Source organism: Temnothorax americanus, unplaced genomic scaffold (genome assembly GCF_048541705.1).
Source record: "Temnothorax americanus isolate GAGA-0224 unplaced genomic scaffold, ASM4854170v1 Scaffold17, whole genome shotgun sequence".
NCBI lineage: Eukaryota > Metazoa > Arthropoda > Insecta > Hymenoptera > Formicidae > Temnothorax > Temnothorax americanus.
This window is the reverse complement of record NW_027509307.1, coordinates 3604112-3624490: the sequence shown is the minus strand read 5'-3', so window position 1 is coordinate 3624490 and position 20379 is coordinate 3604112. Positions and strand designations below refer to the sequence as shown.

The following is a 20379-nucleotide window of genomic DNA, read 5'->3' as shown; positions in this document are numbered from 1 at the left end:
CACACTTAAAATGTGATGTTTTTATTGAAAATTTTGCGTACATGCATACATATATTTGCAGTGAAGAAAAATATATGAAACACTCAATACTCAACACATTCACAAGTTATTTTGATATGAAGATACATTTTGCTCTTGTCGAATTAAAAATATACAATTTTACACTATTGCCAGAATAATGCACGCAACAAAATATAGAATTATACTGATTAATCTTAAGCGTGTTCATGTACTACAAAGTATATCACAGCCAAGTGCTAATACTAATAATGATTCCACATTAATCTAAAATAAACTTCTCATTTATATAGATGTCGAATCATTATCTTATTAGAACTAATTACTTCAAATAAAAGTTCAACTAGTTACAAAAAAAAAACTAATATAAACGAGCATAATACAAAGCATAGCAACACATTTTAAAATATGTCTATTGCACTGTTCTATTGTACTATTCAAAAGCATTATTGAGAAGGTATTATTTGAAAAGTTTTAGCTTGATGTCACAACATGTGAGAGGTACAAAAGATTGTACTATAAATATCCGTGTGATTTTTGCAAACGCAAATCGCACTACGGAATGCATATCGATATTTGAAGTATCGCTCTTTATAAACCGAATAATTGTCTTTGCAACACAATCCAATCCGCGACTTTTTGCTGGATCCGTCGTTTTTCCAACAGAGCCGTAGCAGCCTTTTGAAATTTCTCTTCGTTTCGACGTACGTACATCCTTGCATCCTGTTCCATCAGACTGATCTTTTCGGGTCGGATTTCCACCATCGATAACATTTCCGTTAAATAAGGGTTAAATCTGAAGTAAATGTGATCGGGTAGCAGATCGTTGAGCATCGTATGTACAGCTGAAAAATCGAGATTGAGATGTTACATAAAACCAATCAATTTTACCAATTACATCTTTCCTTAAATTATTTCCAAATAGCTGCAATGCAGTTAATTAGATCGCCCTTGTTGTATCATATTAGTATATTACCCTCTGTATCGGTGGCGCTATCCAGAATTTTGTAAAACTTCTCTCTCCAGCTCGAGAGTGCTATGTCTGGAGATTCGCTTTCGCTGATGCGATGTGGGATTCGACCTGTTCCGAATGATATGACGCATTGGATCGGATTATTCGGCCACAGCTGTTTGGCTTCGTGTATCGCCACGGCGCACGGGTTATTTACCAGAATACCTGAAGCAATATAATCGTTCTCGATGACATTGCGAAAACTTTTATTCGATTTTTATACGGTTTAGGGCCGGTTGTTCCAACCTGTTAGGTAAACTACCTAACAGGTTGTTAGCTTACCAAGTTGACAGTTAGTTAGCTTACCAACAGGTTGGAACAACCGGCCCTTACTCGCCGGAATAGTCGCGTAGCTTACCGCCGTCCTGATGAAGATAATCGCCGTATTTATATTCCTCAAAGTAACTCGGTGCAGCAGCTGACGCTCGCACAGCTTCCCACAATTTATACTTGTGAGACCCCGTATACTGGCTCTCCACTCCGTGCGGAAACGTGTAATTTCTAAACACGTAAGCCATAACGTGCTCGTGATTTACCACGGCGGATATTGCTGCAAACTAAAAATGCAGACACAGTTGAACGCCTCTCTACATTCAAATTACCTCGCCTGTACAAGTCATGCATTATGCATTTTCTTTCGCTCGACAATATATATTAAAATCTACGCACCTTCGGTGCATTTGGATCGCGCGTGGTCTTAATAAGAATCTTGTCGCCCAAATGCTCCGCTAATAATTTTTCCCACAACGCGGTATCGTAATACGCGTGACTCCAGACTAGACTGCTCGTGCCTTTTATAGCACTCTGCGTGAATACCCTAGTGCTTAGTTCCTTGTACAATGACGAAACTTCATCCAATGACTTTCTCTTGTGTCCTCCTGCAATAGCGAGTGAACAATAAAGCTTGTGATAAACGGAAACTTCACAAGACATTCTTTTCACACGCGGAACCATCCACATGCGAAACATGCTGTAAATCCACGTAAAAAGTTTACCTTCCAAAAAATCCTTTGGCAATACTGCATATAGTGACATACAAATTAATTTGGACGCACACAACAAACTTGTTACAAACGAAAAATAAGTAACTCTTTCTAACGTTATCTTGTAATAATTAATGATTATTAAGAGACTAATCAATTAATATTTCTAGACCCCTACATTAAGCAATTACCTAATACAGCAGCGAGAATGGCTCCTGTGCTCACGCCGCATATATAATCGAACATTTCGTAAGTCTTCTTCCCCGTGAGTTCCTCCAATTTCTTCAGCATCTCTATAACCAATACTCCGCGAATGCCGCCGCCGTCGATCGACAGGATTCTGATACCCCGACCAGGCAGAGGATCGATGTAACCCATTACAGCCAGTGCTTCTCTAATAGACGCTGCAAGATCCACGTTGAAGTAAACGTTACCAATGGTGGAAGGTGACGCATCGTCATTCAAAATTTATTTTTCTCTTGTATACCTTTAATTTGTTCATCCTTCGTCTTTTGACGAGTCCTCAATAAGATTCGAATCGCTCCCTCTTTAATCGCACAATGTCTTGCCTCTGGATACTGATCGACGTGCGACAACAAATCCTCCAGTCTGCGCAACTTCGAGGCGTTTGACTCGGCCGACGCGATGCTGTTCAAGACGTGACGCGTGCGGGAGACGATGCTGTGCTTCGGAATATTGCTGTGGACGTTCACCTTCCACTTCGGTATGACGACGGCACTTGACGCAGCTTTGGGAGACAACTTGGGGAACAACGTGGAGAAAATTTGCAGCATTGTTACGCCATCCTTCGATTCCGCTTTGTCGGGGATGCCTGGCTGTCCTGGCTCGCGAGTTTGCTGCGCAGAGAAATTTAACTCTTCGCACAAAAATCACAATAAATACTATTATTGCCTCGTCCAGTTTACAAATAATTACCTGTGGTGTTTTCGGTTGCGCGGCTATTGGATCGGGATCGGCGACCGACTCTGCTTGTTCGGACACTAACGTCAGCTTCACGTTCTCCGGATCATTGCTGTCTTTCTGCTTTGCACTCGAGGTCTTGTCGGTGGTGCTGACAGATCCCGAAGACGATCCCAATTTTCGTATCGTCTCAAGCTGCGAATAGGTTAATTTCTGCAGGCTATCCAACCAATCCTTGGTGACAAGCTGTTGATTCTTCTCGTAGTTGGCCTTGTTCAGATAGTCTTTCAATTGCGATATAAGCTTCCACTGATTCTGCATGGACATTGTGACTGTCTTTAAATCATTTATAGAGCGCAAAAATCTGTCTGTGGCGCTCGTTACATTTCCACCGGCGTCCTTGCCAGCCGCGCTGTCCGTAAGTTGCCTGTAATCAAAAGATACTCTTTTTTTTTTGTCTGCATTTCCGACAAGTACAATCGCATACTGATCTTATGCACAAATTGTTGCCAACTCATATAAATAAATTTTAAAGTGATTTCGATTCCAAACTCCGATCAACTTGATTGGCATCAGAATCGCCGATCAAAAGCAGAGATCGTTTAACGGCACGGCTCCTTTTAATATCTTTTTGCGTCAAACAGCAAAATGTTTAATAATTCTAGCGGCGAGGTGGTACAGGTACCATTTGACAAAATTAATCGGAGTTTGGTCGAGATAGCACCGAAGTCGAAAGTATAACCTCTTTATTGTTCGAGAACGTTCACGTTCAGGTAACGCGCATGTTCCTCGTCTCCTTCCATCTTGCGATCGCAATTATTATACGCGCGCGTATAGCTTCTACGAGACTTGAGAACTGAATTCACTGAATATCGATTCGGATTCGGAGTGCCGCGACAACGAAGGAAAACGGAATTCCGTCGCCGCTCGACGCGCCGTCGTCGCCGACGTATTTTCCACAGCTGTCAAAGTCAGCTGGTCGCGCGAGGGATCGAATTGGATCGAACGAGAAGACGTTTTATCAGACCACGGATCGGGATTGAGATTGGATTGAAAGACCATTCAGAGCAAAGTTCACTAAACCTGAGATATCAGCCCTTCTTTATTCTGATTGATTAAATGTCAATCCAATCTCAATAATCCCAATCCGCAGTCCGATATACGGGGTTTTTTTAGGGCCTGTTCGTTTCAGCTCACAGTTGGTCTTTTCTCCTTTTCGCTCCAACGTGAAAAGGAAAAGAGAAAAGACGAACCATGTGCGAGAAGCTCAGCTAAAACGAAACGGGTCTCTTCTCTCGAGTTGTCTAACCCTGACCCGTGGCTCATTCGCCTGCGTCTGTGCGCATTTATATGACTTTTTTTTTCCGGAATAAGATTGCTAATTCAATTATCGTGCCGACATTTCGATAACGTCACGGAGGATCATTACTGGCGGATAGCAGATACCGTTAAATGACTCAGCAGCTATTTAAGTCGACAATGCATTTCCGTGCAACGGCTTTTCGTTCGCTAGATGAAATTACAACTGGCGATGACGCACGCGATCAATAAGTAGTTTAGGCTGATTTCGATTAGTTTCAATTAACTTAATCGGATTAAAAATTTCCATTTCCACCAATATGTAGATTAACTTTATTCTCGATTTAACCTTTACTTTTTCATCATTTCCTTTAGACGATGATAAAGAGTAGGCTAAACCGAGATTCAAGTTCAATTCGCATTGATTGAATTAAATGGGCATAATCAACAAAATTGTTTGCAGTTCCATTTAAATTTCTTTCCCACGTCAACAAATAAAAATTAATATATTTCTGTCCATAAAAAAAATAGTTGAGGCGTTACTCGACGAATCAGTCGCATAGTTTCGGTGGAAGTCATTTCAAAATCGTTTCAACGAAATATAATTTTATTTGGGCAAAAAAATCTAGGGTTAATTTTACGCTCGTTCCTCAACAAATCAATTTCTTTATATATACACTTAATTGTCACCCGATCTATACGTTCTGTTCTTTATTGTAAATCAAAGCGTGATCTCACTCACCTAGTTAACACAATGCACTTTCGGCAGCGCGTCGCGTGTCTATTAAAAGACATCGTGAGGATCGCGGCAGATCAATTATATCGACCCGCGGCCACTCTCTATCTCTTCTTCCTCGGAGATGTTTCAATCAAACGCCAAGTCAATTCGTTCAACTTTCCTCTCCGCGAATGTTTCGAAAGAGGTATACGAAATTGATGTTTCGTTAACCGAAACTGTCAAGAAAATCAACGAATCGAATTGAATCCAACCAATCTTCGCGATGACAGAAGAAGAAGAAAGAGAAATATACGATCGTGTTCCGCCGCAGCGCCCGTCTACTTGGAACTTTCGCGCTGATACTAAACGCGACTCGGCGCCGTTTCAATTCTTATACGAGTGCAACACGTGACGTCCCGGCGAGTTTGCCAGCTCGCCTCGCAAATAAAGATCGTACGACGGCCGGCGGGCCAACCAGAGGTGGTCGCGCGACACCTTCGTTTACCGCGGTGCAACGCAGTGCAACGACATTTGGGCGAAGACGAAGGGCGGAGGGTGAAGAGAGAAGTCGACAGGTTCTCGGTTCTCGGAAGCTGAGTCAAGAGACGATCTCATCACGATACTTATGTTTGTTTACGTCCGGTCTTCCGTATACGCGTCCAATATCGGTTATATCCCGAGGCACGCGCCGCCGGCCGCGCTTCCCTCACGCAAGACGACCAAGCGCGATGTAAACATTGAGGCACGTGCGTCCGCGCTGTCATGTGCGCGACTTCGACAGCTTCGTCCACAACTCTCGCGAATTAACTTCGGTATCTCGTCCGACTTTAGCGACGTGTGCGCGCGATCTGATTATTATAATATAATTATTATGGCAGATTATTTGCGCACATTTGCGCGTTGACTCTAACGCCCTTGTTTTCCCGTCCGATGATTCATTTCGGATCAATCGTTATATCAATAGCACAATAGCGAGCGACACTAAGTAATGCCAAAACGTGCGAGCGTCGCATTTTATCGCTCTCTTGAACAACATAAGGCCGGTATTCGTAGTCGGTTCTTATCTTAAAGACCATCTTAAGTACAATCTTAAGATGTCATTAACCAATCACAGAGTGGTATTAGCATCTTAAGATATTACTTAAGACGGTCTTGAAATAAGATTATGAATACCGGCCATAAGAAACGTTGCTGCAATGATTACTAAACATAAATAAGAAGCAAAGTCCGCGCGTGCGATATTAATTCCACACTCCTGTCTTCATTTATGAAAAAATAATTTGGTATGAATGAAAGATTGTTCCAGTTTTTCCGAAATTTTCTCGATTTTACTTTCAACATTTAATATCGTGTCAATAATATTACATCAGATTGCATAATAATTTTTCGAAAATACGATATTAGGATAGGCATTGAAATAATATTACGAGACTTTCAATTTTCTTCATTTATTTAGCAGCAGCGAAAAATGCTTTACAAAATAAATATTGAAATACGTACTTATCGCATTCCCTTAATCTTCGCGCGATTTTTGTAGCGCATTCTGGGTATTTTTTAAATAAATAATAGGCCTTCCTATCCCAGAAGGAAAAGAAGGCCAGAGAAAGCCCTTCACAGATTTGCAAAGCCACGCATTTTCAGTTCGAACTTCATAAGAGAGATTACACAATATATCGAAAAGTTGTTTTGCATATATACAAAGCACTTAAGAATTAAGGCAATTCCGCTTAAGAGAAAACTAGTACGGAAACGAGTTAACAAACGGCTACCAAAATTCCCGAGAAAAAGGGTTACGTACTAAAATAACAGTTGCGCGCTTCTAAAAAACAACACAAACAGGTGTATATAGTATATAAAGTTAAATACGATTGTTTATCACGATTGTTTATCACGTTTATTTCGTCTAACCTAAGTCGCCTGCTCGCCGCGACAAATAAAGTACTTGTGCGCACGTCGTTTTTCGAGCGAACGAACACGTCTCTCCGGAAGACCATGCGATTTGGCTCGCACGTGGATCGGGTGATGTTACGACGTCATGCCGTAAATCGAGAAAGGCTCGCTACACAAGGAAGTCATCCCGATTGGCTCGCGCCCAGACGACCTTGCTGGCCGAATGGCCGAGTCGCGGAGGCTCGATCGTCGTGTATCGCGCCATTTTTCTTTCACAGAAAATTGGCTCGCTACGGACTCCGTTAAGCCGTAATGACGCATCCATTCGCGTACGGATTACACGTCCGTCTCGATGAGGACGGAACGGGATTTCCGGGTGCGCGATTGCGTATCGTATCGTTCCCTCGAATCATCGATATTTATGATATTGTACCGGAGATGCTTTATTCCAGAAATTACGCAATTATAACAAACATAAACGATAATTATTACAAGACAATAATGATATTAGATGAATGATAAAGATATTAATAATGGTATTGTCACTGGCCATTGCTATAAGATCGTAATTTTGTATCTGAAATATATCTCTGTTATCATTTAATGATTTATATATAATCAATACTTTGCCGACCGTCCGCGTATAGATAATATATCTGTTTCATGATCCATTATTAAACGGCTAAATGGATAAATCCACTGGCAGGTCTGTCCCAGGGGAATGTGTTTTAATATTAAAAAACACTCCTTTTTCAAATTAAAAAAATCAGTTTTGCTGCATCTACTTTAAAAATCTAGGAAAAAATGCACGAAGGGTTAAAGCAAAATCAGAAGTTTCACCACGTTCTCGTCGTTAATCTTGAAGTAAAAGCTAAGCGTGATACTAAGAATAAGAAAAATATCCAACTAAATTTTGCCGACAAACACCTTCCATTATCAGGATCCGTTAGTGGATAGACCTATCTGTTTTGCGTCACATTCTCCTATGATTCTTAATTATAGTTTGTAGTAATAAAAGAAATTATAGTCGCGCTATCTCGAATCGATGTACTTTCGACGCGGATTCTCGCATCTTGGATTTCCCAGGCATGCGTGCTTGTACAGGGTGCTTCAGATCAGATCAGATCCGTCCGAGCCGCCCTTAGCGCGTGCAGATCATATGCGGTTGCGCTAGTGTAGGGAAAAAAATCACTTCCAGCCCCGAGAAATCCGTAAAGCGAATCCGCGACACCCTGCATATCACGAGTTATACAAATCGGTACAATTGCGCGGTCGGACATTGGAAATCCGATCGAGGCTCAGATTCGCTGCATATTTATTTTCGCGACAATTGGCACGGGATCCTGTTTCACACGTGTTCACCGGAGAGCGAAATCCATCAGGAAGAAATTGGAAGAGATTTTTCTTTTGTTTGAGAGGTGATCGATTTCGAAACCTCGGCTGATCTACGGGCAAAAATCCACCTTTCCCGGGACTTCGGGGTCGAAAAACGTCGGGAACGAGATTCGAGAATCGCGCGATAATTTACTTATTTTCATTCCGCGATTCGTATCTACGCGTACGAAGCATAATTAGCGCGTGCCGTGACATTTTTTCCCCTTTTTTCCCCTCTTTTTTTCCTACTCGCGGATACCTCCGAGGGGCGCGTCGAATTGCGCATTGCCACGGCTCCGTGGGACTGTATCAACCCCTATATAAGGCTGAATCCTTCCCCGCGAAAGTTTAGACGTGGCTCAGCGGGCGGTCCGACGTGTGATCGTTCCCTTTTCCGTTTTCTTTTTTTGTTTTCACGACACACACGTGACCACCACCCCGCGTGTGCGGAGATCCCAGCCCTTCTCTCCCCGCGATTCGAGAGAACCCTTAATTCGCCTCGTTATGTTCGCGAAGACGAGGTCGTTCGTGCTGTCGGTCATTGTTGCTTCGCAAGTGTCGTGGCTCGTGAGTGGTAAGACGTTTGCTTATTCACAAAGATGTTTTTTCTTTAATTTTCGTCGGAATGTACTTTCTTATTGCGCAAATTGCCCCGGAATCCCATAACGAGATCAGATCAATTTTCATCTGATTAATTTTATTTCAACTTAACACGAGATATACGCGCGCACACACACACATATTACTTTCTTTTATTAATATTTTCCTTTTATTATATAAATACGCGCTCGCGTTGTTTTTTCTCTGCTGTTGCAAAGTATAACATATATACTATGTCTGGTGCGTAAAAGAAAAGAAACGGACAATTTTCTCTGGAATAAAATTATTTAAGTGCTAGTATAAGATGCATTTTAATAAATATATATAAACGAATTTTAATATCCCTGTTGGATGATAATAAGGTACATTTCAAGAAATACACACATCACCTATTGGTAAAATTTCACTTTTAAAGAACATCCGCGTCCATCGATTTTCTTTTATCAAAAGTTTACCGACATGCTGTTCCATATAAGTGATGATAAATGTTTCAATATGCAACTTACGTATATCAACCCCTATATAAGGGTGAATCTTTCCCCGCGAAAGTTTAGACGTGGCTCAGCGGGCGGTCCGACGTGTGTGATCGTTCCCTTTTTTCCGTTTTCTTTTTTTTTTTTTTTCACGACACACACGTGTATCAACGTTTTATTTTACCACTTAATAAATACAATTGTTAACTCTTAAATGTGCAATTTCGTAAGCATTCTGATAATTTTTTCAATAAATAGTGACCTTTTCTGGGTCTTCCCATTCAGAAAAGAAAGAAGGCCCTTTACAGGTGTGCAAAGCCGCGCGTTTTCAGTTCGAACTTCATAAGGGAGATTACACACGGAGAATCGAAAATTCGCTTTGCATATAGGTATGCAAAGCTGCGCACTCAAGGGTCAAGCGTGTTTTGCGCGACTTTATCGATCTGCAGTTCATTTGAAATTTCTATATGTTTCGATGGCGGGAATACGAGCTCATTGGATATGCATGGCTTGTAGTTCAGTATTCTATGTCCCCTCTCGGCTTTTCTGACGTGTGTAATCGCGCGTATGAATAAAACGAATGTATTTTCTGTGTGATTTCTTCGACAAATAGCGGCACGTCGCTCGGCAGCATTTCTTCTGGGTAGTTGCGCAAGTTAACGCCCCGGCGTTTCAATTTGCAAACCAATTCGAATCCCAAGTTATTCCAGCACAGTCGCAGCTTTTCAATTACAAAAGTCATATTTTGACTTATTGTTAAATATTTTATTCGAGTTAAAGCGTCTGTAATTTTACATATTTCAAGCGATATCTAGGAGCAGCTTTTGAAATAATTGCTGGAATTTTTTTGAGCAACATATCTCTCGCAAATATCGCAGAGATAATTATTCTCGGGTTTGTTCGTCTTCGATTTCAAGCCCGTGTTCGAACACAGCATTATTTTTGATTAAGCGTTCAAAATGCTTGTCGATATCCACACTCGTGATACGACGGAATCTCACGTCCTTTGATCCGCCTCGCAGTGAATTACGGAAATCCTCTGCGGGTGTATAACGTGGGCGTACTCATGGCATCCCATCTCGACAGCCCGTTTGATCTTGAGCGATGTGGCCCGGCGGTCGACCTGGCTTTGGAAGAAGTCAACGAATTCCTGAATGTTCACAACGTGCAGCTGCGCAAAGTTCAAGGAAGGTAACTTTGTGCCCAATATTACTGTCGGCAAACGAAGGTAGGAGGATCGTCCATCATTTTAGACGCCGTATCAATCAAAATTGACGAAACAGCGAGGACAATCATCAAATTCGTCCGTCGAGTCAATTTAACAATCGCGACGTCCAATATTCTCGATGCACGATAACGAAAAACATGTACCGGATGAAAGACGCGTAAGGGTGTCTCGCCATCGTAATTCTCCCTCGTGTCCCTTTAATGGACCGGCCGTTCGTAATGCGTGCTCCTGTCATTTTTTCTTGGTGATTTTTTTATTTTTTTTGCCGTTTCGGTCGTTGGGACAACGGGTGGAAAGAAATGCCGTCGAAGGAGGAAAAAGTACGCGATAAAAATATTCGAGATTACGAGTATGTCCAGAGGTAGTCACGCGTACAATGACTGTGTGATGTCATAAACGTATAAATAAAAGACATTCCTTCGCATCGGATGAGAAACGTCATTACTTTCTGCACCGTGATACGCGAATCTTATATTATTTCCCGCCGAGTTACATTTCGCGCGCGTTATAATTCGTTTCGCTGCTCACGTGCACCCCTTTTGTGTCATTACATTGATACAATTGAACAGGCATTTGCATGGAAAGATGCGCTCGTGATATATATAAACCGTACAACCCTCTCGAGAGATCGGCGGCAAAGAAAAAAAAATCGACGAATTATCTACGACAGAAAATTATTTTTACGTAACGACATTCGCTATATATCGATCCATTTCTCTCCTCCATACACGGTCGTATGAAAAATGTATTCATATGCATACACGGAGTATGTATACCGCCGCGCCTATGTCTACGTTACGTGGTTTAATATTATATCTGTTTCACGGGGATTACACACTGAGGTTGTAATCACTTTTTTAGCGATGGCATTGAGATATATCTTTATAACGGCAGTACTTATAATTAATTGCGTTGTAAAATAACCGTTCTTCTAATGAATTAATCCCCGACGAAAATTCCAACAATTCGTTGATAATTATACGTATCTGGTTGAGCGCGAATTACACGTTGTTGAAATCATCATTTTAATAGCGGCATCGAGACGTCCTTGTAACGGCATTTAATTAGCCGCGGCGTAAAATGGCCGTTCTTCTAATGAATTAATCCCTGACAAAAATTTCAATAATTCGTTAATAATTACATTATCCACTGAGCGTGAATCACGAATTAATCACCGTTTCAGTACTGGCACCGAAGTCCCGCGTCTTTATAACAGCATTTAATTAATTGCGATGTAAAACTATTTTTGGTAATTAATTAATTCCTGATGAAAATGATTTATTGACAATTACATATATGTTACGCGGGTGTTACAATCACAGTTGCAATTCTTATTTCCATGAATTAACTCCCGACGAAAATTCCAACATTTATTTTGATTTATTGACAGTTTCGTACGCGAGAGAGCGTTGTGGAAATTAAATTCTTTTCTATCGCGAACCGAGATTTCCCAACCGTCCGCATTGTCATTGTAAACATTTGCCGGAGAAACCGCGGCATTTCCGCGCGCCGCGCCGCGCCGCGCCGCATTCTCAACATTTTCAATTAGCGCAGATCGATCTCGGGGAATTCAATCATTGGCCATTCATCGGGCACAATTAATGCACCATTATCTCGAGTTGTTGCTCGCGGCGACGCGTCCCGTTCCCTATACGCGACGAATGCACCGTGATTATTGTTGCTATTCGTCGCTAATTGCGCGTACGCGGAATATTCGCACCGAAATGCGCATTTCGCCCCCTCAAGGACGCGGTACGTGCGTCACGTGCAACTGCACATGAGAGAGAGAGAGAGAGAGAGAGAGAGAGAGAGAGAGAGAGAGAGAGGGTGAGGACGTTCGGCTCATCCCTCTCGCTATCCACCCCCAGTAATCCAATCGTATTGTGTTTGCATTTTAATACGTGATACATGCGATCCATCATATAGTCCACTTTATGCGTCTTCACTGATTGATATTAACCATGTACGCGTACATTTACCATTATCAATGCAAAATAGGATTGTACATTTCTACGTTAACGCGGGAATTGGACTGCTAGTAACCGCTGAATTCGAAAAATAAACAGAGTTTTTTCGTTTAACGATTAAATAGCAACGTGAACATTCACACGTGTGTATTAATATTAAAACTCATATTATTGACTACGTGTCTACATGCAAAGGGATCAAGAAATATTGAAGTTATTGATTTTTTAAAAATTAAATGAAATCTCTAATCTCCAGCCCTTAGTAAGCTGAAATAAAAGAAATATCAAATCTTTTTCTTTTCTTTATATTTATAATTATCTGTTTGCATAGCAAAGGTTTTAAAATTTGTCGATATAAGAAAATAATACACTTTTCCAAAACTTGCGACATTAAAATTTCACAGGCAAGACAATTTTTCTCATCTCTCTGGATCGCTTCGTGACCAAATATAGAATGTATGTCAAATTTGAAGTAATCTGGTTGAAAAACTTTTTAGTTATATCAGAACCATCGTTTTGAGAAGACCATGATTACAGTGTACTCATTAATCTAATTAATTTTCTAATTTGTAATAAAATAAAAATAATATTTAGAAAATGAGTAATACGTGTACACATAAATTTTCAGAAAATTATATTTTTTCCAACTTTTACAATGGTCTAATTTCTACATAGCCAGGATGTCTTTCTAATATAATAGTTACGTTTATAACTGTGCTAAAAGACTGAGAAAAACGACAATCATTTGCGTATTCGACATTAAATCGAGTCCTAATTGCAACGTTGATTTGAACTGATCGCGATACTTGAGAGACGGTCGGATGTTGAACGGACAAATGTTCGGTTCGAATTTCTCAGTTATCCGACCTGCAGCGGGGCGAGAGCACCCGGTTTAGCGGCGGACATGCATTTCCGGGACAACGTGATCGCCTTCGTCGGGCCAGCCTGCGCCTTCGCCCTGGAACCGGTGGCACGTCTCGCGGCCTACTGGAACAGCCCAATTATCACTGGCATGGGTGATCAAGTGAGTCGCACTTGCTTTTGCGCTGTAGGTACACGTGTCAGCATCTAATTATCAACTCCACACCGTACATTTCGTCCGCGCGATTAATTTACCATAAACGTTACATTTGCCGTAACCTCGGCATTTGACATTAATTAATCTCGCAACGATGGTCCTTGAAGACCACCCGAGTAGAGGGATGCTGTAACTGTAAATTCGTGCAATTGCGTTAAATTAGATCAATCTCCCATCTCGCATCCCTATTTTCTAATGTCCCATTTTGATGTCGCATCGTACATTTTGATATTACTCCGTATTGTGTCAACGTTAATATTAAATTATATATGTGAAACGTGATTATCACTTTCTTGCGAACCAAGCCTCCCTCGGAGGGCGAACTGTCAGTCACGTCCGGTATCCTTGGAAGGATCCATAAGTGGAAGAATGAAACGTCGGTAAGAAGCGAAAGAGTCTCATTGAATCTTTTCCTTTCTTTCCAATTGCTGCGAGTTAAGCATTTATGATAGTTGACGTTGCTCTTGTCTGACATTATAATTTTTTAAATATAGCATCATTAATATCTTAATTAGCTGGTCGCTAATTACGACGGAGGACAGTCTGAGAGAGATAAATACTCCTGCATAATAATGTCACCTTACCCTCTCTCGTAAAACTCATTAAGCTCGAAATAACTATGTCACGAGTTTCTCGTAATAATTATCACCATATCCCACCTAATTACTTGAATGATATCTGATATATTATCATAAATTATTTACTTTTCTTAACACATATTGTTTTGACAAAAGATGAAGTCTCACGGTAGAGTCCAGATATTTTTTTCTCGTAACGATCTTTTCAACGACAGGATCTTTCGCGCTAATGCATCCTTCACCTTCTTCTCTCGAAGGGAATTTTCAAAGATAAAAGCAAGTACCCCACTTTAACGAGGATGTCGTACTGCCAGTGCCGTTTGCGGCTCGTCTTCGCCAGCGTGTTCAAGGAGTTCGGTTGGTCCCACGTCGCGCTGATACTGGACAGGTCGGACCTGTTCTCGTTGACGGTAGGGAAGAATCTGGAGTACGGTCTGCGCAAAAACGGGCTCCTGAAATTCGTGAGGGAGCTGGACGGGAATTCCGAGGACGAGTCGTATCACCTTTACCTGCGCGACGCGAGTATGTACGCGAGAAGTGAGTGATCGCTCTTGTCTTACGTTTGCAGAGTGTTCCGCCGCGGAAGACTTGACTTAAATTCTCTCTCTCGGAAGAAATTGACTTTGAATTTATTAAAATTATAAATATAGATACATCTTTATTGTAATTGTCGTTAAAACGGATTCTAGGAAAATTGCGATTCAGAAACGCTTCAGAAACGTTCTTAATGACGATTAAAATAACAATTTGTTAACAGTCGTGATACTCAGCGTTCGTGGAACACTAGTCAGGAGATTTATGCTGGCCGCGCACGATTTGGGCATGACGAGAGGGGACTGGGCTTTCCTCGACGTCGAGATATTTCACGTAAGGCCATAAAAAATGAAAAAATAATATCGCAAACCCGTCATACATCAACGTGACAGCAAAACTATATCACGCGTGACACTTCTCCATCAATATGAAAGCGATCAAATAATTTTTAAGGGTTCCTACTGGGGCGATCACGACTGGGAGGTCGGGGACGAGGACGATACCAATGCCAGGAAGGCTTACGAGGCTCTGCTGAGGGTGTCTCTCCTTCAGCCGACCAGTCCGCGATTTCAGGATTTCGCTGAGAACGTCAGGCAACGCGCGCAAACTAATTACAATTACACATTTCCGGAGGGTGAAGAGGTGAGGTCCAATTAAAATAAGATTTCTCTAAATCTAATCTTGAGAGCACAATGACATTCCGAAACTCGAAAGTCGCGATTTTTCGAGGGTTCAAGGGCAATTATAAATCAATAAAATTGATCCTCAAGGTGAAATGAACTTCTCGCTTTTTGCACAGGTGAATTTCTTCGTCGGAGCATTTTACGACGGTGTTTACTTGTTAGGGATCGCGCTGAATGAGACCCTGGCCGAAGGTGGCGATATCAGGGACGGCATATCTATAACGAGGCGAATGTGGGACCGAGACTTCATAGGGATTACGGGTCACGTCAGGATAGACGACAACGGAGATCGTGACGCGGATTACAGCATCCTTGATTTAGATCCCATTACCGGAAGGTCACTTAAAATTTATGTATTCCGTTCGACGCGGGTTTAACGTTGGCGGTCGAGAAGCAAATTGCGAATTTATAATGAGTAGACGCCTAGGAAACTAGACATTTTTTTCCAAATTAGATAAAGATATCGTAGATTATCTTGTTGTATCAAGGATGAGAGTAGTTCTCTCTTCAACATTAGAGAAAATAAAAGAAATTCTATAAAAATACGATACGAGAAAGGAGGATCAATTCAGCCGATCTAAAATATTATTAACGTTATATGTTAATAAAATATCACATAAATCGTCAAAGATGAGTTGAAAGATATTGACAGGTGTTTTGCAGGTTCGAAGTGGTCGCTCATTATTTGGGACTAAATCGAGAATACAGTCCTATGACTGGCAAAAAGATCCACTGGCCGGGAGGAAGGGAAGGACCCCCGCCAGATATTCCGGAGTGCGGGTTTTTGGGAAACGATCCGGATTGCACATCGAGGAGAGAAGCTTACACGTTTGTAGCTTACACGGGCATAGCGCTCGCCGTGTTTTTGCTCGCTGCTATTACAGCCGCGTGTCTTTTATACAGGTACGTATACGTACGCGTGCGACGCGATTCGTCAAACTTTACATTTGATCCGAGCCGAGGGGTTCACAACTAGAAAAAAATTTGTACACCGGATTTCAGAGGAAAAGGATTTCAGCGGGTTTCATCGAATTTCAGCGGATTTCAGCGGATTTCAACGGATTTCAAGGAGTTCATTGGATTTCAAGTGGATTTCAAAAGAATTCAAGTGGATTTCAGAAGAATTCAAGTGGATTTTAAAAGAATTCAAGTAGATTTCAGTGGAATTCAAGAGAATTTCAGAGGATTTCAAACGTTTTACATTAAATTTATCCCTATTTGAGATAAATCAGCGTTTTCATGCGTTTAATTGTATTTGCGTGTTAATTTTTTTTTTTTTAAAACCCTTTTCTTTCTTAATGTATGAAAATTCAAACCTAATCTGCTGTTCCTGACTGGGTGATTCGAATTTCTGCGCCTTTCAAAATCTGTAGCCGCGCGAGTTGTAGAAGGCCAGACCGAGGACCAGACTAAATTGCATTTGCATCACAATTTGCTGTCCAATTTCTTGATTCCATGCTTTCCTATTTGATTCAGTGTACAAGGAAATCAAGTGATCTTATTAGAACTGAATGTAGAATTATTTAGAAGTACATAAATATTTTTTTAGCAATATAAGCATGTGTATCTTATCATTATTTGATGAAATCGTTAACGCTGCTATTCTCAACACCATACTAGTTTGAGACTTTGAAAATCTTCTGGCGCAACATTTTTCATTCTAGGATTCTAGGGATTTTTAGACATTTAGTCTAAAGTATCGGCTGGATCTGTTTACTGAGTTTCTTGAGTTATCTGCTGCAGTTTTTTCTATTTTTCGTAGTAGAAAAACTACAACAGATAACTCAAGAAACTCAATAAACAGCTCTAGCTATTACTTTGTAATGCAAAAAAAAGTAGGGCAATAAAGGTAACTTTTAAACAATAAGCTTTGAAAATTTAATTTTTATTTCTGAAGTAACTTACACATTAGAAAACTGACTACAAGTAGTAATTTACAATTATTAATTTACTACATAGACTTCTGAAACACGCTGCAATTAAACTTATGTCAAACTAAAACAGCAGAACAACAAAACTAAACATAGAGACATTTTCAGTCTTTAAACATCATCTGAATAAATATAGTATAAGTAGTTAAAATCAAATAGAAATTTGCAATGTTTAAACATCTACTGAAAAACTTAAATACTAAACATATCTGATACGTAACTTACACATTCGTGAACTGGCTACATATTGTAACAAGTGTAAATTTAAAAAGACTTCTGAAACAAGCTGCAAATAAACTTATGTTTAATAAAAGCAGCAGAACAGCAAAATCAAACATAGAGATACTTTCAGTCTTTAAACATCTGAATAAAATATATCACAAGTAGTTAAAATCAAATAAAAACTTAGTCTTCAAACATCTATTGAAAATTTAAATACTGAACATCTTTGACATGTAACACATGGTAAACTAGTTACTTCATGGTAATAAATGTCAATTTACTATAAAAGACAAAATCACACTGCAATTAACTAACGTCAAACAAATGCAGCAGAACAACTAAGTAAAAACTTACTTACTAATTATCTCTGATAAATACTTTGAAATTGGTGACAAGAGTAGACTAGGAATCAATAACTAAGAATTAGAGGCAGCTACTAAAAACTCATCGATCTTACTCATAATATCACCATTAAGCCTCAAACTACCGTCTACAGAGCAAGGGCGAGGCAAAGAACAAATATAATTTGACAAATTAAAGAAGGAATGTTGTTTTCTGGATGGAATAAGAACACCACTTACAGATATTTTAAACCATGTACACAAACATCCTATACCCTTAGCATTATTTAAAGGATCCTTTGTTGGTACAAAGGTAGCTGAGTAGTTTGTAGCTTTCCCTGTTCCTGTTAAGTAAGAAAAACTTAAGACCCGTCCAATTAAAAGTTCACAATTATTGTCGGGATCGTTAAAGGCACACCAATCACCCAGATGAACATTCTCACAGTGACATACGTTATTGATTGTTTCCACATGGCCTTCAGGATTAAAATTGTCCTCTTTTTGCTTCACCCTGTGGACACGATCAGAACTAAGCCTAGAGTGACCATTACTTAGGAGCCAACAAAGCGTTGTTTTGCGAAGAACAATCTCTTTTCCAGTATTGTCGACATAATTTACAAATGGACTTTGAAGATTCAACTGTGCTTCTTGTTTAGCAGAAATATCTGCCAGCAATATGTCTTCTTCAGTGTCTGCTTCTTTACTTGCTGGCACAGTAAGATCCAAAATAGGCTCGTCCTGAGTGACTTTAGGTTTTAAATGGTAGAGATGAAGAGGCACAGGAGGAGGAACTTTTTGACTTATTTTTGGTTTCATACCTAGAGTTCTAGCTTCAGAAATAGCAAATGCTCTGGCTTCCTGAATTGACTTAATTATATCTTTATCACAAGGGAGTTCACATATTGGCAAAGTTGAGGAATTTGGTTTGTTTCTTGGAAAAACAACATCAGAGGACAGCTCTTGCATAAGGTGTAACTTAAGTTGGATTCTCCTGATTTTGTACAAGAGATCAAGCATATCAAAGTTAACAACTGTGCTAAAAACAGTTGTAAAAGACCTCATAGCACGGAAGAATCCTTCACATGATTGGGAACTGAAGATCCATGGTAGGAAAAGCTCTGGTCTCCCTTCTTTTCGCAGTCTTCGGATTACAGCTACAAGTGCATGTGCATTAAGTTCTATACATAGATAGGTATACGTAGTCAAGAAATTTTTACTTGTGCTGTAACCATTTTCTTGAAGCCATCGCTTCCAGATGCGGAGAAAAAATACACTTTTCCAAATGGCACTTATACGTTCAGAAGGAGTTAGGTTTTTTAGGAGATATGCATCAGAAATGTTTCTCATAACTTCTAGGTACATCTGCGTAGCTGCAGCGCCAGGTATATTAGATAATAGATGTGACACCCTTACTGACATAATTTTCTCTGCAGCATTGAAATTCATCTTGTCATCAGCTTTCAAATAAGACTCAACCAAACCGTGCTCTAGCTTGGATTCCTCCTGCATGAGTATTCTTAAATGCGTTGGAGAAACAACATGGCTACCCATAGGCAAAACTATTGAAGGTTTTAGAAATCTTGTTTTTAGCTTGGTTATAATGTGCACGGTGTCTTGAATATAGGACGTCTTCTGGTCAATATCTTGAACAAACCAATCATACCACACAAGCGGATTGTCAACAGTCACTGGGAAGGCATTTGACCTCATTGCACTCAACAGTCGTGTATCAGCGTCTGAGGAGAATCCAAGAATGTCAATTCCATGAACAGAGGCCTCTTCCTTCATCCACTTCCATCGTTTCAAAACCACATCTGAATCAAATCTGTTGTTTGTTCCAAATACACACAAACAAAATGCAGGAGCTGTTGAAAAGAGAGGTTGGGCCATGATAACATAAGCGTAGTTCGATTTGGAACATGAATTGAAATAATCTTGAATAACATTGCTGGATGTAGCTTTGTAGTGAAACGTAATTGGAAGTCCTGTAGAAGAGGTGGGAGGAACAAAACCAACAATCGTATTGGATGACACATCATACCTAATCCTGCTTAGAATTCGAGTTCCATCTTCGCTGATCATTACTGCCGGTGGGTAACCGCCATCTTCAAGATGCCTTTTCAGTTCTTTGAAACGAAATTCCCCTTCTATAACAGGCTGTGTGGCAGAATTAGTGACCTTGCTCAAAGTTGAAATTGAAGGAAGTCCGAGGTTTTTCTGCAAAACTTCATACAGCCATCTACCGCCTACAAGGAATACAAGACTAGCGAACTTGGGAACAATTTCTTCTTTGTACCTAAACCCATGGACACTTCTTCTTGCATTTTCCGCTGCTGTTCTAACGAGAGCACTAAGAATTTTTGATGGTATGCTAGATAGGTGGTCTGTTTGCTTTTGCTCTACCAACTGTTCTGATAAATTCAATAAAGTTTTCCGAAGTTCTGAATTTTCTGTCAACAGCTTTTCGTGGTTATTTAAGCAGGGAAAAAATGATGTGATGCAAGGATAATTCTGCGATACCCTCTCTAG

The 20379-nt window shown here is 40.3% G+C and overlaps 3 protein-coding genes across 8 annotated transcripts in view; 1 reads left to right on the top strand and 2 right to left on the bottom strand.

Moving 5' to 3' along the window:
* LOC143895801 (atrial natriuretic peptide receptor 1) overlaps positions 1-20379 on the top strand; it is a 72553-nt gene that overhangs the window by 46274 nt on the left and 5900 nt on the right. The window contains exons 1-9 of one of the 3 annotated variants that reach the window (XM_077403152.1): positions 8269-8789; positions 10311-10479; positions 13342-13507; positions 13867-13941; positions 14397-14676; positions 14897-15006; positions 15127-15315; positions 15473-15693; positions 16020-16259. In XM_077403152.1, the coding sequence (XP_077259278.1) occupies positions 8720-8789; positions 10311-10479; positions 13342-13507; positions 13867-13941; positions 14397-14676; positions 14897-15006; positions 15127-15315; positions 15473-15693; positions 16020-16259 (1520 nt within the window). In that variant the 5' untranslated portion in view covers positions 8269-8719. Of the gene's footprint in view, positions 1-8268; positions 8790-10310; positions 10480-13341; positions 13508-13866; positions 13942-14396; positions 14677-14896; positions 15007-15126; positions 15316-15472; positions 15694-16019; positions 16260-20379 lie in introns of those variants that run through there. The other 2 variants (XM_077403153.1, XM_077403154.1) reach the window with 2 other exon arrangements.
* On the bottom strand, positions 6-5322 carry LOC143895803 (calcium-independent phospholipase A2-gamma). Of its 4 annotated transcripts, none has more exons than XM_077403157.1 (9): positions 4976-5322; positions 2950-3361; positions 2501-2870; positions 2205-2417; positions 2026-2049; positions 1700-1908; positions 1389-1587; positions 995-1195; positions 6-863 (listed from the first exon to the last, which is right to left on the bottom strand). In XM_077403157.1, the coding sequence occupies exons 1-9, from the start codon at positions 5026-5028 to the stop codon at positions 610-612; spliced, it is 1935 nt and encodes a 644-aa protein (XP_077259283.1). In that variant the 5' UTR covers positions 5029-5322; the 3' UTR covers positions 6-609. The 4 variants fall into 4 exon arrangements, with proteins under 4 accessions (XP_077259283.1, XP_077259286.1, XP_077259285.1 ...); XM_077403160.1 differs by lacking the exon at positions 4976-5322 and adding an exon at positions 3620-3915; XM_077403159.1 differs by lacking the exon at positions 4976-5322 and adding an exon at positions 3677-3915.
* LOC143895802 (uncharacterized) lies at positions 17986-20080 on the bottom strand. The gene is made up of 2 exons (XM_077403156.1): positions 18269-20080; positions 17986-18194 (listed from the first exon to the last, which is right to left on the bottom strand). The coding sequence occupies exons 1-2, from the start codon at positions 19930-19932 to the stop codon at positions 18134-18136; spliced, it is 1725 nt and encodes a 574-aa protein (XP_077259282.1). The 5' UTR covers positions 19933-20080; the 3' UTR covers positions 17986-18133.